At 36.4% G+C, this 24,872-nt stretch overlaps 1 protein-coding gene across 3 annotated transcripts in view; it reads right to left on the bottom strand.

Moving 5' to 3' along the window:
- TSHR (thyroid stimulating hormone receptor) overlaps positions 1-24,837 on the bottom strand; it is a 41,281-nt gene extending 16,444 nt beyond the window's left edge. Inside the window, exons 1-3 of one of the 3 annotated variants that reach the window (XM_026048294.1) lie at positions 24,668-24,837; positions 10,712-10,783; positions 8,055-8,129 (exon numbers count right to left, since the gene is read on the bottom strand). In XM_026048294.1, coding sequence (XP_025904079.1) covers positions 8,055-8,129; positions 10,712-10,783; positions 24,668-24,837 — 317 coding nt within the window. The remainder of the gene's footprint in view (positions 1-8,054; positions 8,130-10,711; positions 10,784-24,667) is intronic. The other 2 variants (XM_026048295.1, XM_026048296.1) reach the window with 2 other exon arrangements.
- Positions 24,838-24,872: the final 35 nt, after the last annotated feature.

The raw sequence follows: 24,872 nt of genomic DNA, 5'->3' as shown, positions 1-24,872 counted from the left end.
TAAGGAGTACAGCCAAGAGGAAGTCCTGCTCGCAGTTCACCTAACATACTATTACAGTGAAGTTAACAGAATCTGAGAAAAATGAAAACAACATGTAAGTAACCTTATTATATTCCACAGTTTCAAAATGTGCCAGAAATCGACTTGACCATTCAGTGCAAAAAATATGACTTCCGTATGGAAGTTCRGCCTTAAAATAACTTCTGTATTCAGACTGTCGTAAATCTGTTCAAGGTGCTATTTCAAAAGAAAGGTAATCATCAGGAGTAGGCCAAAGACTGAGAGGTACACAGGATTTTCATTAAAGGCTACCTGCTGTTCACTTCTGTGGGAATTTTGATTTTGAAAGTAGTAAAAAATAGACAAGATTTCATAACTTGATCTGACATCAGGTAAAGGAATARCTTTTATTAAAAAGTGAGACACAACATCAGGTGGTGGATTCAGATTAGAAACATCCCATCAAGACTCCCCTGCTGCATTGAAATCTGAATGGAAGTGTCAAAATAGGCAAAGCCAAAAGCAGGACCTAAAGATGGGAAAGATGTTAATAACTTTTTATTTTTAACGTTGTGGCTGTAAGGCAAATAGCTTTTAGAGTTTTTTCACTATGCAATACAAAATGAATATACAGCAGCTTTAAAAAAAGCAATCTATGTGAACTAATAACAATTACTGTAATCATATGTAGATGTACTTTCTCTGTACTACTGAGTGCTAGCAAATGGAAATCTATTTGTATAAGGTGATAAATTCAATCTGTGAATCTCTGCTTAAATCAGCCCTAATTAAATTGGTAGCTACTGTCAAGAAAAAAAACACGGAGCCTTTTTTCAGTGTGAGGATGTCTGTTCAGTGTGAGAGAGTGTTATGTCTCCTTGTGTACAAAAAGGACTTATATCAGGAATATTGAAAATTCTTCGTATTTAAATAAACTTACCTTGAGGACTGTTTCTGTAAAGAGCTAGGATGAAATTTGAAGCAACAGCATTCCCTTTTTCTAGGCTCTAATGTTGCTGTAAAAGAGGATTGTCCCTGCCTYGGGAACTGGGTACACCAAATACCCTTCAATATATAGCACAATAGTTCAGGAACTGGTGAGCATGTTTTTGATGTAAGCATTTTAGGGGTCTACTAGACCCTGCACCAGCCCATTTGACCTGTGGGACTTGCTAAGTGAGAATTCAGGAGAGCACTGGGTATTCATAAAGCTCAGGATGCCCTGGCAGCCTCCTGCTCTCATCAGAGCTCGGCTTCACAGAGCCCAAGATGATAATCACAAAAATTATCACTGACCCATAGACCAAAGAGAATCTTAAGAGATTTCTCTTTAAGAGATTTTTTTCTAAAGAGAATAAACCACACATCACTTTAACCAAATGTGTGYATCAAGCGATTGAGTTTCATACTTGCGCCATCTATTTCCTGTTGCCATTCCTTAACACTTGCAAATACCCTCCTAGCAGTCTGCAGGCTACATAGTACAGCTGCTAGACAACGTCGCTGTCAGGAAACCRGCCACTTCAATTGCCCTGGGTTCATACCGACGGGACAATATCCACTCAGCCAAGCTATCTGAGAACTAAAAGTGGAAGAAGAGACATAAGACAGTAAGTAAAGACATGGATAGAGTTGCAAAGCCTTTAGCCTCTCTGTTTGTGCTGCTATACTGACAGTTCTGCTCCATCTTCCCTCTCTTCAGTTTCTTCYGTTTTCTCAGGCAGTGCAGGGAGTCAGACATTTATCTGTTACTTGCATGTTAAGCTAATGTAATTGATAGCTATACTACTTCTATTATTTTGTTGTAGTTAACTGTTTTTCATGCCCATTAACTACTTTGTGCTGTTTCTGTATTTAAAAGATTTTCTCAGTGTCAGTCTCTTGCTTCTCAAATAAGTTTATTAGACATGTAGCAACCATACTCCCAACAGCGGAGTTTGTTTCACATGTTTTCAATGCCTACATTTAAAAAAAAAATAGACTTAAGCGTGTTGGCTACATAATTTTTGCTGTGAACCGAAAATATTTCGGGGAAACACTATAATCTGTTCAGCCTTCRGTCTGGAAGTGGATCTTGTTTTGGAGTGCCATAGAGTCATCAAGTTTTGGCTTGTTGCTAGTCATAGCATTCCACGTAAATGATTTGGATGAGGGTATTGTATGTAAGGATTCAAAGCCTGCAGATGGTACTAAATTTGGAAGTACAGAATAATGCAATGAGATTGAATCAGATTTTGATCTCTCAAGTAACTGGGCTAAGAGAGGGCAAGCACAGTTTGACAAAGGCAAATGAAAAGCTAATTAATTGGGGAATAAAAGATTTAAGACTGCCAGATGAGACAGCACAAATAACCAGAGAAAAGCTTAGGGAATGTGGGTGAGGAAACCAATAGATGCACTGAACAATGGCGTTTATTTCCCTGTTGTTCCATTTCCTTTAATTAGTAATGGTGGGATTGAGAAAGAAACATGCACTGATATACAGTGTAATTATATTTGCATTTCATTCCATATTTTGTATTATAGGGGACTCTGGAAGCCCAAAAGGAGAGAAGGGGCCCATGCTGGTAGATGCCACATAAATTACCAGAAGACAATCAGACCCCTAAAAGTCTCTAGTCAAACAGATGAAAACGAAAATGAGAGAAGTGCTCTAGGTGACCCTGTGTGTGCAGGGGGGTTGGACTAGATGACCTCTGGAAGTCCCTTCCAACTTTAAGTGTTCTAGGATTCTATGATGTGTAAAAAGACAAAAGTCCATTCAAACAAAGTGACATGTTATGCTTAAGGGAAAAAAAAATCAGGGAAAATGTTTTGGTTTTTTTTACTCCTAATCTAGTCAAATGAACTTCTTGCACTTGACTGGCCACTTGACTCAAAAAAGCTCAAAAAGAGAAAAGGTTCTTGATTAGTTCTAATCTTATCACTTACAGGACAGCAGTATTCAAGCTGATTTTTATAATTTGTTCTCCAACAACCAATTACAAGTAGTACACTGAAAGTGTCTATGTCTTAGAAGATAGTGATTTTCAAATTGTAAACAAAAGCAAGTTGTTGTTTTAGGATTACATCTAAAGGATTCAAGAAAATAAAACAAGGGAGTAGGCTATTAGTAGATCATTAGACACGGTTTTAATTTTTAAAAATAAGTTTTTCTGAACTAGTGAATTGAAAAGATTGAAATCCATTGATGGGGAACTAAAGGTTCTTCTGAAAAGTCAGAAAATATCAGTAGTTTTAGCAAACACAGACAAATGGTATACTTAATGTCTCCTAGTCTAATTCCCAGGAATATAAATTCTTTAGAGTTTATTCAAAATGATTTTGAAGTGTTTTTAAACCCTATAACTATGATCTAATCTTAGCATTCAGTGTTTAAATTCTGCATTCAATGGCACTCTTGCAAGTCTGAGTACTTCTGAGACACTTTTGGGACATAAAAAAATAAAAAGTGTAATAGACTTTTATGGATAAGGCTTCCTTTTTGATCATTTATGCAAATAGGGAAAAGATGTACTGAAAGAGAAATATTTTACTTTGTCTCCTATCTGAAATTGCTTGGCAATACGAATAAGAAAGATGTTTCCTTCTGCTCTCCATAAGATAACAGAATTAATTTTTGAATATTTTTGAGGCAAGTAAGCAAAAATGTAATAGGTTTACAGTCATGCTATCATCATACTATCCACGAATAGCATCTCTGTTTGACTTTTGAATAAAATACTTAAAAAAAAATTAAGTTCTCAAGAACAGATATACAGAGACCATCACTTGGCAATACACTTAAAGCCCTATGCAAGATCTGCCAAGTGAATGTAATACACTTACTACATTCAATGACAGAGGCAAATACTTAGTTCCAAGTAAAACTGAGTCTAAAAGGGAAATTAATAATAATACTTACTCAAATACTACTCTAATGTATGAATTGAGTGAACTGTTGCATTTGGCTAATGAATTCTATAAAGATTTATGATCTACTTCATATTTTGTATGAATTTAGCAACATCAAAAAGAAAAGAAAGAAAGGAAAAGCAACCGCATATTCAGATGAATTCTAAAATTTATTTCTTGGTCAARTTTTTCATATTTACCTTGCAATATTGACATACTCTTGATATTATGCTCTTGCAGAACATGCTCTTGCAAATCCAGCAGCAGAGTCCCAGTTTGACCATATCATGCTGAGATGCTTATGAGTACTGAGCATATCTAGGTCAGCAGTTCGGAAATGTTTTAACCTATTTTGTTTTTAAACCTCCTGATGGTATCTCAGGATCCCTCTCCACCATCTTGGGTTTATTTTGCATACAGCTTTCCTGGCCCCTCTCACTTATACTCCTCGGGGACTTCCTCGTTATACTCTACCCCTGTGGTTCCTCTAAGTACCATATTATTTCCCCCCACACGTACCTGTCAAGCTTTTGCATCTCTAGGACCAAAAAAACGGCTCCAGCTGGAGCCACACTAACACCCACCTCCGAACTTCAGTTTTCAGCAAGATTTTTCTGCCCTCCACTTTCCCCATTGCCCCGAAATGCACTGCAGTTATGTAGCAGTCCCACAGACCCCTTTCACTGAGGMCCTAGGGGGGCCAACTACCCTATTCATTTGCTCTCTCCAGCTGCTTCTCAAATATTTCCATCAAATCCCTCTTCTTTTTGCAGCCTGTCCTGCAGCTGGCTCCAGGAGTTGTCCGAGGAAGGAGCGGGGCGAGCTCATGGTGAGGGGGGAGCAGACCCACCAGCTCTCCAAGCAACGTCACCTATGCAAGAACAAGCTCTTGAACAGTAACCCCTGGCCCTGTTCCCATACACTTGCATGRCTTTCCAGATGGCTGAAATCCAGAGATCTTTTGGAGTGAGGGGAAGAGAGTGGAGAGAAATGAGGGAGGTGTCAGAGAAGATGGAGCAAAGACACAGTGAAAGAGGGGGAAAAAAGTGATTTTTTTTTTCCTGGGGTTCCTTACGCAGGAATGCTTTCCTGAGAAACAAAGACCTGTTTACAAAACCTTTTCAGTCTAATGCAGCCACGCAGCATCTCAGGGTAAAATAACTAGCAAACACAGAGGTAACACAGTGTCTGATTGAAAATCAGACACTCTCATSACTGTATCTAGGAAAAAAATACTTACGCTACTGTATGAGAAAGACTGTCCTGAATTTACAAACCTCTTGTATTTGACTAACAGGCATGTAAGAAGCAGTAATAATAAAAATGAGGAACAAGAAGCCACTCTGAAGCCAACTCGACTTAAAATCAATATAAAGTTTTCACCCCGATTTTCATTGTAATAGAGTGCAAATTTTCCCACTAATTAAAACAGAAATGAGATGTGGCCCATTAAAATACAAGAGGTGATGAATATCTTAATTTGCAGAAGTTGTTCAGCACTCAGAGGATTGTAAAAATAAGATGCCTGCTCAAACAGAGCACTTGGAGGAACAAGGACAAGATGCACCTGTGGAGCTGAGATCTGGGGTTAGCTAAGCAAGTCAAGACYGAGGCACATTAGCAGAACTGAGCAAGCACTCAGCAAAAGCTGTGCTGAAGATCAAAGCTGATGCACGCCAACGGCCCTGGCACATGCGAATGATGACGAACGCAGAATGCCTCTTCACAWGACATTTGATTTGAGCCAAAGCAATTACCTCCTCCCTTCCATAAACACTAAATTTTCTTATAAGCTCTGTAGAAAAAACAAATGTTTTCAAAACGAAGYTGTGTATATAATTTTAAATAAGAGCAAAAGATTATTTACATAAAACTGCAGTCTATGAAAAGTTCAGGAAAAACTAAGCCTGTGAAAACTAAACTCTGTGAAATGGCTTCTTTTCAAAACTTTAGTAACTTCAACTTCCTTYAACATATCCTATGGTAATCTTCAACCAGTATTATTTTAGCAATAATACTCTGAAAATATTATATAAGTGGAGAACATTAAACAGATGCMTAGCACAACAGATGCATTTATCCCTGAATAATCTTGTTTGAAAAGTAAATCGATGTCAACAACTATTAGTGCTGACAGTTTAGAGTTATGAAAGCAATTCAGAAAAATGGTTGAATCTATAAATAGCTTTCTGTTACAGGTTATATGAAACTGCTTAATTCTCCTGATGTCCGGATTGCAAGGATCAAATACGTGTGACTTAGCTCCAAAGAGAGTTATAAAACAGGGTAAGACCTTTAAAGTAGCAGAGAAAAGCCTTTTTTGCAGTTTGTTTGCAAAGAGTTGTTTTTGACTATAGCTTTTATAGGTAAARAGTTGTGGTTTCTTGTCCTGAGTAGTATTTTTAGTTCTTGCACAGAAAAAAAAGTGCATGTTGTTTTTCTATGTCCCTCCCAGTCAGGAGTTTTAACATACTTTGTGCTCGTGAGCCTGGCAGAGAACTGGCAAAAAATCTTTCTACTCAGATTCCTCTTCAAGTCTTTGGTTAGTAAGAAGTAGTGCAAATTAGGCAGTGCTACATTGCATGTTACAAGAATAAGTGAAAGAGACATTACGAATATCATAGCTCTGATTAATCACTTAGAATAGTCACATCTTTAAAAATGCAGGAGTTTTTTTGTGGAGCAGTTGCATTACATTACCCTTGAGGGAAGTAATTTTTCTATTGTGAATTGGGATCTTGGAGAATGGATTAGAAAAATCTCCCTTTGAATYAAGTACAAATCAAAGACTGGTATCTAGCCAAATAATTCCTTTTCCTCAGAAAACCTCTAGATTTGCATAATTTAAAATGGGCAAGATACTACACTGTATTGAATGGGACGATCCTGCAAGGAAGTGAGATGACCCAATAGCATTTTATCATCTTGAATTTCTGAAATGGCTAACCACAAGTTCAACACCACATGTGTTACACACTGCCAAGTGCTTAATTCTTTGCTAACGGAAGGTGTTGCTGGTAGGCATTTCGATAAACATTCATCTGTGTTAAATAAGAAAACCTGAAGACGCAACAACTGTGAAGCAGGAAGAGAGGCTACGAAAAATACAGACCTGGAGAAACCATCTACAAGAGAAGGAGCTGTCTTCTAACAAAGATAAACAGTTCTCACTCCAAAGCCTTCCTCTGCAAGSTGAGTGAGGGTTAAATAAACCTGTGGAGTTTCTGGTTGCACAGCCTTAAAAGCCTTCAGTGATACAGAAACAGCCTTCCTAGAAAAACAATTCTAGTGTTCACTTARGCCACCCATAAGAAAGCTTTTCAAGTGTCTAACATGAGTCTTCCTGGTTTCATTTAAGGTTATTTTTGGTTTTGCCAAACACAAATACGAACAAATGTGAGAAGTGGATTAGAGCTTTCACACTTTTAYACCTTACAGCAATATGTTGTGTGTTTAAAAGATATATCTGGCCATGTCACATTTTTGGGGGGATGGGGGGGGGAGGGGGGAATATAGATACCCGTCCTTTCAAACTAGGCTTCATGAACATTGGAAGACTGGCAATGCTTTCCCATGGAATCTTTGCAAAAAAAGAAAGAGTTTCTGAACTATTTATGTTGAATCCTCTAATTAGGAATATTTTGTATGTGTTCTTGTTAGATTTCATAGAATTGTAAAAGATCAATTTCAAGATCTGATATATTTTGCAATTTTGTTTTGAAAACTGGCTCTACTAACAAAGATTTTGTTTTGGTCTTCTGATTTTAATTTTAATGCTATTACTATTTTCCCTTACCTTTAGTAAATTCTTTAAATTTAGTAAATTCCCTTAACCTTTAGTAAATGTCTAGAAAYAATTCTTAGTTGGCAGATTATTTAGGCTTGACATCAAAGAAGAGCTCATCATTCAGTCCTCCCTGATTTTTTTCTCTACATTTTCCTACATTTCTACAGGAGGATATAGAAAAGCAAGGGAAAGATTTACGAAAGAAAGCACAAGAAAAAGAGAGACTGCATCAACATTATGGAGGAGAACGGAAATAAGGAATATTTAGCTACAGAAAAGCATTACAACTCAAACATCAACAGGCAAGTTACTCCACATACCCTCAAATTCCACAGTATTCATTTATTTACATTTATTTAATCACAGTACTTACATATGAGTGACCTGATGTAGACTGTTGAAGGAATGGGCCTCCAGACTCTGGAGTGTTTCATCTATAGAGATGTAACTAAACACCAGAAAACAGGAGAAGAAATACGTCAGAGATCRTGGTAACCCATAGCTAGTGCCCACCATGTAACCATTTTTCTCCTCATTCTTTTTCTCATCCACCTAACGTGGTGGGTGGTGCTGGGGGTGCCTGAGGAAGGAACTTTCTGGAGGACTCTGGTGTGTGCTGATGCCTGACATGCACAGCCTGCTGCAGATGCAGTTGCTTCAAAAGGACACAGTAAGGCCACTTAGCCTCAAAAGGGTCCTTTCTGACTTCAGAAAGCTTTATTAGAATTGTATTTTTTCTCTTTTCTCACCTAAGATCACCCTGTTGTTCTTTGAGGACACATACCTCTCAGTTAAATGGGCTTATTTTTCTATATACAAGAAAATAGAAAGGGAAGGAAGGAAGAAAATAAAGGCAGCCACAGGTCATCACTGACATACTTGCCACAAGACCATTAAAGAAAAGCAAATCACCAGAACAATTGATGTTTTGATATTGTTGAGGGGAGAAAGAAAATAATTAAAAAAAAGCTCTAACATAAATTTAGAGAGAGACAATTTAGTCATACWTCAAATGTTAAAGGATATATAGAGAATCATAACTCAGTATTAAGATGCAAACAATGAACTTAAATATTTATCTATACTAAGCTTATACTGAAGAGCATTTATAATGCTATGGAGCTACTGAATTAGATGAGGAAATAGCTCTACAGTGTCTCTTCATCATTAGGGATATAATAAGCCTGGAACTACTTTTTAAACACTACTTTTTATGTGAATAAAGTTGCAATGCAACTAATTAGAGATGTCAGAATTGAATTAAATAAATTGAATATTTCATGCACACTCACAGATATCTGTATATAAATATAAAATATGCATTTTCCTCCCTCTAGACAGGCCTAAACAGATATTAACGTATCTGTTCTAAGGTGAGTTGTATTCTATAAAATAAATAGAGAAGATACTTAACATTCCTGTAATTTTCTTSTAAACATAGTATTAAAAGTAATAACTGTAAGTAGTAAATAAAATATGATTTTTACCTAATAGTTTATTTTTAATTCAATAAATTGTATATCAGATTTTTAAATGTTTTTAAAAATGCTATAGAAAATATCTTTCAATGGCAAAGGTTATTTAAATAACATTTAAAACATTTTAACAAATTAGAAGCAATGCTTGGTGTCCAGGGTATGCTTTAAGAACCAGCAGATGGCTAATGCTGCTATCTATTCTCAGGCAATTTAATTCCTCCTTGGCCTGGAGCTAAAACCATGTTAGCTGTAATAGTTTTAACTTGTCTAACATCAGATGAACTTTTCATAAATGTATTCAACAGTGATTGAACAGATTTGGGAAAAAATAAACTAGGAGAGACTATATGATGAGCAGATTCCCTTTTCAGACTACCATTACTTTAAGAAAACTCTTCTTTTCTTGCAAAAGAAAGGAAAAATCTAAAAGAGGGATAGCTAATGTATTTCTAGTCTGTAACTCTGCAATTGAATATGGTTTGTGTACGATTGTTTAATTCTGATTTCCTTTAAGTAGCAAATGTTTGCTTCGTATGAAACTGGAGTTCCTGCCTTAGAAGGGAAAAAAGTAATTATTCTATTTTACATTTTAACATATATGACAGATGGATTACATCAATGAAGCATTTTTTTAAAATCTGTTCAATGTAGTAAACAGCTTATGTATATACCAGCYTGACAGTAAATGAAATGAAAGCCAGAAAAATGAGCAGGCATCATAGAGCCATGCCAAGCAGCTAGGGCTAGGAATTTGAGGTTGGCTTGTTTGGTTTGTTTCTTGTTCTTGTTTTTAAGATTTTTTTTTGCCCGATGACAAACATAGCTTAAAATTCAAAAATACAACCATTTGAAACWAGAAGCACATTATTATCCCACTGAAGCTTCAGAACATTTATCAAGCAAGGAATAACTGGTATTTTCACTAGAATTTACAGGCTGTGAGTGCAAGATTGGATGTGTGGTACATTATAGATGCCAAGACACACACACAGCTTTGGTTAAAATACAAGTAATGGTTCTTCCTTAATGAACACTCTATTAAAAAAAAAAAAAAAAAAAAAAAACTTGAAATTCATGATCTATAACAGTAGTCATGTGATGAGCAAAACTCAGAAAGGCATAGATATTGTCCAAATTAAGGCCCCTAATTATTTTTTTGCAGGCATCATATAATAAACAACAGAAGAGAAAATGTGGGCTCTTCAAATGATTCTGTAGTTCTAGAGATTGAACTGGGAGGTGGTAGAGAAGTTCCCTGTGCCAGTTAGCTATAAGCAAGGTACTAGATTGTGTCAGCCACCAAGAAGAAGAAATAAACTTGGGACAACTGTGGTGACATTAGCAACCAATACACTGCATGAGAAGGTGGGGACAAYGGGGAAGAATTCTCCTGTGCGGCTRACATGTTGAGACTGCTCACTGTGCATTTGCGTATTAGTGTATCTGTGCTCATGTTTAAATACAGAAGTGACTGGTAAGTCCCTCTGGCACCCCACAGAAATTTACTAACACTAACAACTACTAAAACAATAATGTCAGAAACAAAACTTACATCCTAGAGATGTTGGGGAGATTGGAAAAAGCTTCACTTGGAATYGTTCTTAGATGAGTCTCCATAAATCTCCTATAGAAATAAAAGATTGGCAATTAATATTCTTTGATAATCACRGTGTAACATCGAAAAGTCCTATACCACTCCAACTCGGCTCCAAAATTCCTATTCTTGACTTGCCAGGATTTCCATCTTTCTCTCATCTCCATTCCTGTTTCATTATTTGGTTTGGTTAGGTTGGTGTGCTCCCTCATTCTAAAATGGAAACTTTTGAATTGTCTATCCTAGGAATTTCTAGGAAATTCCTTTTCTAGGAATRATAAGTCTTAGGAGTGAGAAGAAGACAAGTTGAGAAAATTCTCAACCAGAACAGTCTATGATGAAGCAAAAATGAGAGTAATTCTAGTTTATGTTAGCCCAGACAAGGTGCATAGAAAGACTGCAGGCTTACCCAACTATGTTAATGTGCTCCTCAGCCTGGGGAAGCATCAGGTTTTAGAMTTCAGTGTAGGAAGTTTTAGAGGCCAAAGTCAGAAAGAGAAGAGCAGTGCAGCTCAAGCCTTAACTCCAGCTTCTGGCACCAATCAAAATATACTTTGTGAAGATTTGAAAAAATATTAGAGCATTTATTATGCTAATGGGTTGTGATTCTTCCTATCTTGCACACAACAATTTTATTTAAGCCTGCATAATTCTCTGTGAATTCACTAAGTACATCCCCTAAGAAAGTATACTTTTTCAGAATGAAGAAAAAAACACTATTTGAGAAAGTATGACTTTCTTTTCCCTGTGAGAAGAATTGTGTCTATAAGTACTTGCACGTTTAATAGAGTAACTTGAGTAACTTAATTGAAGCCTTTCTATGTTAGGGCAAAAGCAACACACTCAAGAATTTTCAGTCCCATTTAATAAAAAATTACTCCGCTGGTAACTTGCGTACTTTTACCTTTATTAAGGTTAAAAGCATCAATAAATCTGGAAAAAATAACTTCATTTTTTATCCACAAAACATTTCAAAAGACGACCCTAGTGGCTGAGGTAATTCTCTTTATATTTGTGTAATTAAGATTTGCAAAGATGCAAAAATATAAAAGCAAATTTTTGCCGAACAAGATGTTTTGACAATGTTCAAAAAATGTTTCAATTATTTAACATATCAGTCCTATATCTTAGACCCATATAAGATTAAGCAGCTTAAGGCAAACATAAGATAATGAAACTAGAATCATTCTGTAAATTAAGTAGAGTTAATTGCAATGTAATTAGTGGTGTTAATTGCCTTATTGTCTAATTGCCTTAAGTATATTCTGTTGTATCACAGGGGTATTTTCTTATTTTAGAACACTTTTTTTGACTCTAAATGCTAACCATTTAAAATGTGATTTACAGATGGCTCAAAACAAAGAAAAAATAAGATCATTTCATGAAAAAAAATCATAATTTCAGAGTTCATTCCTCTTCAGTTTGTGATCACCTACCTTCTTGCTTCCTTTGAGTATTAAATGAAGACTTAGCAGGAAGCCTTGGCTTTCATGAACGCTACATTCCATTTATAAACAAACCAGTGAGTTACTAACGGTCATTAATGCATTCCAGAACTATCAGGACTGAAGAATGCTCACAACTTATATGTAAATGAACTAGAGGTATTTAATTCTAAGCAGCTGAGAACCTGAAAGAACTGGAAAAAAAAGCAGTAATAAAGAATTCTATTAGGAACCACACTGAAAGAAAACTGCCAAAAGATGCTGACAAAGCAATTTAGATCATCATCACTCTCTTTAAAAGCTGAAGAAAAAAAAAAAAGAAGATAGATAATGGTTTAATATTTAGACAAGATTTAGATAAGATTAACACACATTTCAATGCTAATTTAATCCTTGTACAAATGAAAGGTGTAGAATTATTTCATGGGTTTCATTTTAGGGAGAATCACATTGAAGGTAATGTTTTCATATACACATAGGAATTTCCGATAGAGATTTAGTTAAACTAATATTCTTGCAATGGCACAGTTGTAAGTCCTAAGAAATGGCAAGAAATCATTTTACTAATTTTTAAAATACGCTTTAAATATGTGTTTCAGTAAAATTATATGGGATGGGACATGTCATGAAATCACTTTCCTTCTTTTCTCCAAAAATCTATGAGTGTTTCAAATACAAAATATCCTCTCAGAAAAAGCAGTAAAGACCAACGCAATTTAAAGAATTTAAAAGCAAAAGATTACTGTTTTAAATGATATCTAATCACATTTCAACTTATACAAATAAGATCATTTCATGATCTCATTTCACAAGACTTCTAATCTTTGTAACTATCATATGCAATTTTGCTGCGTAATGCTAAGGTTATTCAAAGGCCCTTATGTTAGATGTGTGAAAGATATGTATTATTTTCTGAAATGCAGTTTGTCTTCATGTAAAACTTGCCATCTTGAAACTGGAAGCTGTCATGTTAATCAGCTGTCATAATTTTAAATATGTTTTAAATATTTTTCTCTGTATGCAAGACATTTCACTGGAGAATAAATCAGTATGAGAAATATGCAAAAAAAGCAAAAGAATACAAATATAAACTAAACAACTGATTTTGGACACCTGTATTTCCCTACCCACCAACATAGCCCAAAATGAGTTTTCAAGAGAAAAGTGGGGAAACTGCACATACATCTTTTTATAGATGCTAAGAAGAAGTTCACATAAAAAGGAACGCTAACCTTTTTCACAAAACACAGTGGWAATCAAGCAGGAGAAACCCATTTTATCTTTTCAACACCTGGGAGATAATTTTGGTCATCCTAATAGCAAAAAAACCTCACAACGGAGTTTAAAAAGTTTATTTTCAGTTGTTTTACAGATTGGTTTTCTAAGTGTTTCAGGTCACTGAATCTTGGATTGCTCCTGTAGTCAGTTTTCATTACACTGTTTTCTTTTGACAGTATTTTCTTTATCTGTTCCATTTCACAGGCACACTACGGCTTTCTATCGAAAAGAGAGGACAGAGTTTATTGATATAACTCTAAAAGAAAAGAAAGAGCTAAGAGGATTACAGTAAACAGCAATTACTGAGTACCTGTTTACAGGGTATTTTGCAAAAAGCTAAGAATAATGTGTTTGCTATTATTATCAGTTAAGAAGACAGGCTTTCACAAATTTGCCTGGCACAGACTTCTCATATTTCTAAAATAAAAGAATTTCTCATATTTTCTGCATTGTATGTTTAAAGAACTTCAAAGCAGTCTAAAATGAGGCAATTATATTTGGGAAATTGGGCCATATTAGGAAGTAATTTTAAATAATGGAGTGATATGACTTTCTTAACAACTATGGAAGAACAATTTTGCATGAAGTATACCTGGAATACCCTGACAGACTGATCTGCAGAAATAGAGATGAGAAGTATGTGGTACAGTCTTAGTTTCCTAAAAACTTAGCTCCAAGCATGTGCTTTAGTGTTCAGCTGTAGTCTGAACTCATGTTGACAAGATATATATTTAAAAAAAAAAAGAGTTGCACAGAAACTTGTCAGCTACTCCTAGGTGTCTTTTAGGTGGTAACCAGAATTCCTGTGTTAATCAAGACTGGCCTGTCTGCAATGAAGGACTTTTTTTATGTTGACAGATTCTATCTGTACTAGAGTTTGCTATTCAGTCAAGCCAACAAGAAATGATACTCAGGATTTTGCAAAATCCAATCCTATTGACTTAGGTAGAAGCAATGATAGAACCTACAGTGAATTCTTTACCATTTATATCTCTACATTAGATAATAAGTTAAAAAAWTTTCTTGTTATCAAGTAAGAGAGAATGAGCTGTCTAGAAGAACATAGCATAGATTAATCTTACAGCAGTATTTTATAGAAATCTTTTGACCTTGCTCTGAAATAGAAACAAATCCACAAAATACACAGCAATTACCTGTAAGAGATCTCTGCATAATAAAAGCTAAAATTTAAATGTCATTTTTTAAGAAGAAAGTTTGTGTTACATGATGCATAATGTTTGAAATATTTTCTCTCATGGATTTTGAGGTATTTACATATAGAGACTGAGGCAACAGTAAAGGTTAAAAAAAAGAAATATTATCTGAAAGGAAACCTAATATTAAACAGTATTAATAGCCCATCACATTAACACTATGCTGTGTATAATGCAGGAAAAAGTTAAATTACATAGATCATATAATATGAAGATTGTTATAAGGCTAACCGTCTGCCACATATAGCAAGATGGGCCCTAAAAACATTGTAGCTCCTCTGACCCTTTCTGCTCTGACAAAAGGAAGGTTCTGAGGCTTCTAGGGTATGTCCCTAATGGGGCTGGCCATTTATGCTCATGCAGTGTAATGCATATAAGCTCCTCTATATTTTCATGAGGCCGTAATCTAAAATCCTTTGCAGAGTTTTATTCCTACTTTTTTCCCTACTTCAATAACTTTTACTGGTTCCCTAGATTTCTCTACTTTAAGTGTTTATTGTAACAGCAAGCATTTATGGATTCAGAATATTTCTAGTAGTAACTTTCTRTTCTTCCATAGGTGAAATACTGTGGGTAGAAACAGTGCAGATTTCTGTTCTGGTTTTACCTCTTAGCTCCAATCCCTAAGACACAGTTCAATATATAAAAGTTYTTATCCCTAGATCTGTTCCTGACAACTACCAATAAAAATAATACTGTCAGATATTCTGAGCCATTCTCACCCTTCTCTCATATTCAGGTGTTGCTTACAGATCATGATGATATATTCTGAWAGACTAACTCTCCCAAGAAAATTTCTCTGGCAATATGTGCTCCCTCTGCTGGTGGCTTTCCCAAAAGGAAGATGACTGCTCCATGAGCTCAGGTTCTGGAGGATGAGGTAGAGAAGAGCTGTTTCTAAAAGATGAGGCTGAGAATCTATCAATGGTTGTAAAGAAAGTTCAAAAGGGGTTGTGAAATTTCAGAAAAAAAAATGCAGTCATAAAATTTGCACTTTCCCCAGGAAAGGGAGTAAGACCATAGTGTTATTGCTGGCTACTATGGTTTATAATTGATGGACCACTAAGTGCCTGTGATTGCTGTCAGCTGCTTAGCAGAGGTCAAAAAGGCAGAGTAAATGGCAGTAATTATTAATTAAAAAATAAAGAATAAAACAGAGAAAATAATTATGCCACTATATGAGTCTTGATCTTCCCTAGCCAGACAGCAAATAGCACCTGCAAAAGAATGTTTGAAGGTACAGAAGGACTCACATACAAGAAATTACTAGGCAGCAATCATCAGCCTGTGTTTTCCCAGATCCATAAGGATCTGTGTGTGATCCATAAAGATCTTCCCTTGATCACCATGACCTTTCAAAGACAATAAAGTGCAGCCTTCCAGGRGCATTGATCAGGGTCCCTTGTCATTTGGGTGCATCCCTCCTGGTCCCATGGATTCATATTTGTTCAATTTACTTTGGTCWGTCATCTTCTGCTACAGGTAATGCTTCACTTTCTTGGGCCCTATGACCTCAGGCTTAGGGATCTTGGAGACATTATGACTTATCATTAAAAAAACAAGGCAGTAGAAGAATTGAGGCCCTTTCCAGACGGTCCTGTGTACGACTGAGGGGTGAGCACGCAGTTTTCTTGTTCCTTGTTCTGCTAATGTCCTTTCAAAAGTTTCTCTTGCTCTTTGCAACCCTTACTAGTTTCAGCAAAACACTTGTTCCTGCAATAAGGCTGAGCACGTATGTCTACATTAAAWGCAAAATCTCAACTCCTTCAAATAACACTATGTTTTTAGTGGAGGTCAGGAATAAAACAGTCATAGCATAGATCCACAAAAGGAGAACTTTCATCCTTGCCACCAAAATTGTGCTTTCTTTTTCCACCTGGCACTTCTCTCTCACCATTTTCCTATTATTTCACCATCTTAAAAAAACTCTTTTTGTTGTTGATTAACTTATTGCTGTGTGAGTCATACATATGGATTAAAAAATAGTTACAAGATAGAAGCCCTTCTTCCAGTCTATGAAAACGTTACCGTAGGTAATATTTCCATAACAGACCACTTGAACTGTGTCCCTTAAAGAAATCTTTGTAGGTGGATTTGGAAATATGGAGGGAATTTGATTAGCTGAGCAGTGATTAGAGAACAGCATGCTTTAGTTAACYATTTTCTTTACATTTCTAAGGCAAATTAAGAAATTTTCTGCAATTCCATATGAACAAAAAGGCAACATATGGTTTTGTGAGACCAAGAAGGCCACTCTGTGTTGAGACCGTATGGAAACAGATTTTAAAAACCTCAGAGGTCTTTAAAATTGTCAGAAATGTTTAAAATTCAGGAAGATCTCTGAAACCAGCTCTTTTTGGAYATATGACAAACATTAAGAGTACATAGGAAAATGTACAGAGACATTCATTTTAATACTCATGTTGAGATTCAGCAAATGACTTTTAAAAATAAAACTAAACAGGAAGTTATTTCAGAGCTGCTTGAATTTCTACTAAAAACAGCCGCAAAGAAGTATTTTTGGTTCCATGTTAGCTTACTAAAAATTCCTTTCATTTATAATTCACAATAATGGTAGAGTCCTACCTTACAGAAAAGTATTTCAGAAACTTGTACAAAACATATCTGTAAATATACAGAATTCTACTGCCCTATGGATATCATGCCTGCCCGTGTTTGTCTGTACCTGTCTGTATTCCTACATCATTTTTTGGAGGCAAGAGCCATCTGTTTCCTGTATTTTACACTAGCTGAAATTAAAAGGTTTTGATCCACAGATGATAGTGATATAAATTATCTTTCTTAAACAAGAAATAGTTTTTTCTATTGCTTTCCAGCAAGTATAAATGTCAGAATTTTACATATTATAAACTTCTTTCTATGTAAATATGGAATAAATTCCATAATTACATGCCCCCAAGGAGACAATTCCATACATAAAAGAAAAATTTGTTCTCCTTTTAGAAAAAAAAAAAAAAGTCCATTCCATTTTCAAGATCATGGCAGTTTAGATAAATACACTCCACACATAAATTATTGGTTAAAAATAGGAAACAATGGATGATATTTCTGCAGGAATCTAGGATAAGACTTCTGCTATTTGATTCATTCATAAATGAGCCAGAGAAAAGGGTAAGCAGTGAGGTAACAAAGTTTAATCACGATAGAAAGTTACCGTGGTAGTAATGCAAAGAGTTGAGAGAAATTTCAGAAACTCCTTGCAGAATTAAGTGGCTGGAAAATAAAACAGTAAATGAGATCTGATGAGTCAATAGATGTAAATAACACACTTGGGGAAAACAAATCCTTCTGTCACATACAAAAAACCATCAGGTTCTGAGCTGATCATTTCACTTAGAAGCAGATTTTGGCATTATGCTAAACAATTTCCCTTAAAACATGGAATTAGTGATTGGGAGCAGTCAATAACGCAAATCAAATACGATAAAGTACTAAGAAAGGAATAGAGAACATATTCATGTCACTGTACAAATTCATGGTTTGCTTGCCTGAATATCCAGGGAAGGGCTTGTATCCCCATCTGGAAAAGAATATTTATTTATTTAGAAGTGGAAGAAATTCAGAGAAAGCAGGAAGGARGATAGAAAGGCTTCCACAGAAGAAGGAACTGAGTAGCCTGGAGAAGGGGTATGATGGAAGGCTACACATAAGGAGGGACAGGGTGCCCTAGATARGAAGATAGAGGGAGTCAAATTCTGGAGGCTTTTTCATGCAACCAGTAGTAGACCTGAGGAACTCCTTTTGAAAAGACATTAGGGAAACATGAAGTTAACATACAAGACTGGGCGTGTAGTTGGAAGAAAGAACCACTAAGGAGTAAGGAATGGGCAAACAAATACCTCAATGAACAGGCTCTGGAAGTGGGCAGATGCTGAGAGTATTGTACGTTCTTGATCTATGGTTATCATTCTCATCTGCCTGTGGAGAACTGTATGATTCTTCCTTTAGGTTGGTGAGCGAATCTTAGAGGCTTTGGGAAGGACAGGAAGGGTAGACTCAGCCACTGGAATTCCATGGCCCCCAAATTTTAATAATACATATGGATAGTTCAATTTCAGATGCTTACAGTGTAAGAAGAGGTAGGTATAGGAGGCAGCAGGAAACAGGCTGAAAAGGAATTACAAATTTAAACAAAATATTGAAAAACATGCCTTAAAGTGAGAAGTGTTTGTCTRATTTATCAAAAAGGACCAATGTGATCATAATCTCAACTGTGAGAATGAAGGTTTCTTTCATCTGATAGATAAAGGCCYTACAAAATCAAGTGGCATAATGCTTTATTCACCCAGTTTTCATCATGGGAGAGAAATGGATGTATTTTAGGGTAGTTCTGGTACTCTTTTGGTGTGCATTTTGGAGGATAAGTCAGAAGCCTCAGTTTCSTCAACAGCCAGTGCAGGGAGGTTTGTGCTTCTGGAGTGGCAATACTAGGAGCAGAACTTAGTTGCTTAAAGTAAACAGTATAGACACAATTTTACTCTTTGTCCCAACCAGAAGTAGCTACAAACACAATTAAAAAGGAAGGATGATTGACTATCTGAACAAATGGATTTTTTTTTGTAGATATTATTTATTCTTGCTAATGATTGCCTTTTAAATCAATAAATTATGATTTTTCTATCAAAACAAAACAAAAATGTAGCTATCGAACTTGAAACAGTAAACATTTCAGGGAAGCTTTATGTTCTTTATCATCCAGAATGCCATGCAGCTGACTCAGTGAGCCCTCTTGACCTTAAAATCTCTACCTCTACAGCTTACTGGGGGGAAAAGAAATGATGTTCGTAAACAAGCACCTAGCAATTTATTTTCACACTTTCACAAGCAAGAATGTGTGTTTTTCTTTTTCTTTTTCTTTTTTTTTTTTTTAACAGTTGTTAGGAAGCAAACACCCTCTGTTTGTTACAATTAAATGGCAGCAGGTGAAAAATCATTGATGATTTCTTTCAATGAAGTAATTAAGATAACCTCTGAGTTATTAGGAGAGAAGTTTCTTAAATATGTTAGCAAAAGCTGCATTATTAAGCTCTATRAACTAAAACAATGAAGTATATAGGTTTTAATTTTCTTGTAGTGGATCTGTGTAGTTCCTGCTTTCTCTAATGGCAACTAGACTCACTCAAAGGGAACAGTAAGAGTTTATTTTTACAACTACTGGTAATACCTGGTGGCAAACTGACAAGGAACAATCTTCTCCTCTCTTTTTTAAATATATTTTTAATATTTATCTGAAACCACTGTCTGACCAATGTCACCCTCTAGAACTTTTCCAGAGGGAGGTGGGTATCACAGCTGCTTTCTTTCCCAGCCTAGAAGCATGAAAATGGGAAGAGTCCCAGCTACTTGTGAATTAGGTGAATAAGCTCTTGGCATAGTCCAATAAATATGTGGTTAATCAAAATAAATAATAATAATAATAATAATAATAATAATAATAATAATAATGATAATAATAATAAAAAAAACTGTCATGTGTTACTTGAATTTTTCAGAGATTTCCTCGTTAGGCATGACTTCTCTTTTCTGAGGGATGCTCTTTTGCTTCCATAGCTTGCTTTAATTGGTTATTTAACTATGCCTTCCTGTTCTTTTAGAATCTTAGTGCTTCATCGTTACAATAAGGATAATAATTATGTGGTTATGTCACAAGGTCATTTATGAAATGCATTTAGGAGGCTACATCTTTCTGAATTAATGAAGTCTATAAAAAGATCATGATAGAATTACTATTTCTGTATTCTTACTCAGATCTGAAGGGTACAGAGGAAATAAAATGTGGAATATATACCCCAGTGAAGACAAAATAAAATATTAACAATTGTCCATAAAAATAAGCTTTGTGGATCTGGGATACTGATTGATGTTGTGGTTCTATAGGGGAAAAAAACCACATAATGTCCCTGAAAATAAGCGTAGAAGCAGAAGTGAAGATTTAAGGTTCAATATACAAGCAACTTAGGTTTCAACTTCCAAACTTTCAACTTAGATTTATATGGTTCCCTTGATTTTTTTTTTTTTTTAAAGTACCCTCCCATACACACACACAAGTCACACACACAGAAATCTAACCAGATTATTTTAATACCCAGCCTGGCTCTTTAGTCATATCAAGACTCAMACTCACAGCACAACCTTTTGGTTCTTGAAAGCAAGAAAGTAACTGAAAACGGTACTGAGCTTACCTGAAGGTGGAAAGTCTTTGGATTTAAGAGGATCCCTAGACAGAGATTTGAGGGAAATATTTATATATTTATTTATTTATTTATTTATTTATAGTGTAAAATAGAAACTCCATCTCCTTCAGTTTTACTGATGGGTTCTGTGAGCTCAAAATGTTCTAATGCACTCATTTAACTTGTGGAAAATGTAGATGCTAATGGTGCAGCTATCACAGGAAAGCTAGTAAGTCTCTACATATTTTCTTCTCTACTTCAAAAAGGCATTTGCCAATAAGTATTTATTAATATTTGATATATCTTCATTGTTAATTCTAAATATATTGTAAATTAATAAAATATATTACACTGTTACTGTATCTCTTTTTTATCAAAAGTTGACACCAGCATGGGGTACTAAAAGAGCTAGATGACATGTGACACCTTGTTACCCTGATGTCCCTGTGCACATAGTGAACGTGACACAAGGCACATTACTTGCCTCTGCAGGGTGAGTTATCTGACATTTATTGAAGACCAGTATCCTACACGTGGCCAYTAGCCTGGAGCAGATGCATAATGGTAGCTTGTTATCTAATGTAAAGAGCATTTTCCTAAAGACTCTGCTCTCTTTGTGTCTATTTATCTGTCTGTCCCACCTAACTCTTCCTCATCCAATTTCAACCAAATGTGATCAAAGTGATGTGAAAATGGCATCTGGGTAGAGAAATAGAAGTGTTATTAGCATCTCTTCTGGGGAAAAAAAAAAGAATAATAAAAAAAGCCATAATAATGTAAAATAAAGCAGGGAAAGCTCAGTCCATRCCCACTTTGTGGGAAGTAATCACTCAGCACACACACAACCCTGAGCCACCCTGTTGTCCAGTCACATGCTGGAGGGAGGAGGGAGATGAAAGCACTTGGGGGAAGAATTAGGAAGGAGGTAGTTTGGAATTTTCTTACCACTTAGACTTGCTTTCCTAGCATGGTGTGGCATTTGCATATAATCCTTAACTTTAGGCTGCTGTCATACTRCCTAAAATATAAAAGCTGCCTGCAATATATATATATACACACATATATATATAAAATCTTTTTTCTGTCATCTTGTTTACTCCACATAAAAAAGAAAAGAAAGAAAAGAAAAAAGAAGAAATATAAACATTTGTATTGAAAAATAAAGAGCTCCAGTAACAACTTTCATGTACCGAACCTGGGTATGCACCTGTATTAATTATGTTTGCATAAATACATTGAAGCTTGTCTAAAACAACATTTTCCTGAAGTTCATGACGCTGTTCCACTAGAGGAGTTAAAAAATATTTTTTTTTGTAATTTCTTACAAGTGTGTGTCTTGTTGAAAAAAAGGCTCGTTCTCCCCTCCAGAAGTAGGGCAGAGGACTGAGAGCAGCCCCAAGTGAATCATCTGAATGAAGCTTTAATTGAAGCTCAAGATCTTATATGCTGAAAAGAACCCATCATCTCCAAAAGCTGGCAAGATGTTCCCAGATTCACCGCAGTCTTTACYGATTCTGCAAAACTGAATAGCCATGAAGGAATGTTTCAGAATCTTCAGACTTGAGATTCACATGTAGCAAAAGTTCTTTATCTGAAGCAACAAAATTGMTGGACTTGGATATTTTCAGAGATTGTCAATATGCAATACACACATACGTGCACATACATTCTTCACTTCAAAAGAAGGCTTCATTTGGTTTTAAGAATAACAGAAATGTTAATTATTTTGGCATCTTTTGTCTCTAATTCAGAAATGTTGCCAGTTATAAGGCAGAAGGATGCAAAACATTACAAATGCCTCRTACTTGTTCCGGAAAGGCTCTTCAAGTGAAAATAAATCATGCTGAAGTGTTTGAATGTGCTCTGAATGAAAAACAGATATAAAATGTATTTTTTGATCTCCTATTTAATGCATGAGAGTGAAAGAAAAGCCAAGTAATTTGCTCAGAGCAAGGAAGTACAGAATTAGACAGTCTGCTAGACTTCAGTGATCCAGATAACACAGAGGGAGCATGTACCCACCATTTCCACATAGAAACCTGCATATTGAAGCAAAGAGAAGATGAAAAAAAAGGGCTTGGAAATAAGGAAAAATGATTTTTTTTTTTTAAAAAAAAAGCTTTTTAAGGAGTTCTTTTCCTTATTTCCATGAGAATTTTGCTATTTATTTACAAACCAACTATACTGTACATGTTTTGCCTTTTAGAACATACAGTGTAGAATCACAGTTTGCATTTGCTGGATTTTTTTCTTGTCCTGCTGTGTCTGTGTTAACCAACACACTATCAATAAACAATACAGACCATTAAGATACACTCAAACTCAGAAAATATTTTTTCAATTATTTTTATCTTTTTTTTTTTCCTCAGGGAAATAAAATCCCCACTCTGTTTTAGCAGACAATAACATTATTGTGTTACTATGTATCTTAATCATCTCTACTGATAGGGATGACCCTTGCAAACTTTTTTAGTGTCCTATTTAACAGGCAGTGCAAGACAAGAAGAAAGCAGTACTGGGGATTTCACAGATCCTCATTGCAACTGGTATTTAAGCCACTGCATTTCCAACATCCTCGGTTCTGTACCTGTGAGCTTGTAGAAATAGATACTTTGCAGCCGCTTTGTGTCAAAGTCACATCACCATTTTTCCAAGAAAGTGTCCAGTTCCGTGAGATGAACTTTTTTTTTCCTTAACTACTTTAAGTGCACATATCAAATACCAAGGCATATTTTTTATTATAGACTAAAACTGCTGATCATTCGTTTTCTAGATTGTCATTACATATATCAGCATTACTGCAATTTCAACCCAAATTAACCATATATACAAAAGTATAATGTCTCAAACCAAAAAGGTTCAATTTAAAATTTTACATACACACATATGGAATAGTTAGTGCAGGAGTATAATAATAATAATCACAAATAGGGGAAATACCGCAAATTATTTTTTCTGCACACCTTGAGGTAAGTAATTTGTGAAAATCATTGGTTCTAAATGTTAAAAATCTTGAGAAGCCCATTATTCCAACACCTTTGTGGCTCATATTTTCAGTGAATGTCCCAAGAGTCACTATCAAGACACAAACAACTTGTGAGGGTTTCATCTTGCAATTAAATCAGCTGAGTTCCAGTTTGTTTATTGTATCAGAAAGTACTTTACTCACAAACTTTGCTTTTGAGATTAGAGACATTGTGAGACAAAGCGGAGAGAGGGAGTGATGGAGGGGCTGAGACTGCGGAACTGGAGCCTTTGAGGTGCCCGGTAGCTATGTGGGACCTCGGCGTGGGGCCGGCAGCCGGGCCACGGCACCGGGGAKAGACCCACACTCTACCCACACCCTGCAGAGCGGCGCTGGAGCCCAAACAGGAGATTTTGAGGCACCACTAATGGTACCAACACCGGTGTTTAGCTACCTGAGTTACTCTACTTGCCACCTTGGCAAGTCCCAGATTTGCTGGTAAATCACGTACTCCACACTCCCGTTTCTACAAAACATTTTGACTCCCCACTGGGATACTGGCATTCTCTGTTCCCGTGAACTCTGGACGGACACTCCAGGGACCTGACTGTCCTGCACCCTGCCCAGCACTGCTAAGGCTCAGCGCGTGGTTGTTTCCCGAGGCTGGAGGGTCGCTCCTCCCGTGTCTGCCGGCCTGCGCGTGTGTGGAGCGCGGGGCTGGCTCCGTGTCCGGCCGCGCTGCCCACGGCGCGGCCCTGCCCGCGCCCGCACGTGGGCGAGGATGTCCCGCACAGCGCAGCGCAACGCGCGGTACTCACAGCGTCTGCGTGTCCTGCGGCAGCCTGGGGATGAAGTGGATGTCCCTGCACGTGATTTTGTAGTCCTCCCAGTCGGAGCACTCGCACAGGGCGGCGGGGCAGCGCTCCGCGCCCCGGCTGCGCAGCGCCAGCGCCAGCAGCGCCTGCAGGGCGAGCGGCAGGCGCAGCATCCTGCGCGCCGCGCAGCCCCCGCGCAGCCCCGCGC

Source organism: Nothoprocta perdicaria, unplaced genomic scaffold (assembly GCF_003342845.1).
Source record: "Nothoprocta perdicaria isolate Ctin4 unplaced genomic scaffold, notPer1 scaffold_53, whole genome shotgun sequence".
In the NCBI taxonomy this organism is placed as follows: Eukaryota; Metazoa; Chordata; class Aves; order Tinamiformes; family Tinamidae; genus Nothoprocta; species Nothoprocta perdicaria.
Note: the sequence above shows the minus strand (reverse complement) of the source record. Positions and strands in the feature narration are given on the sequence as shown.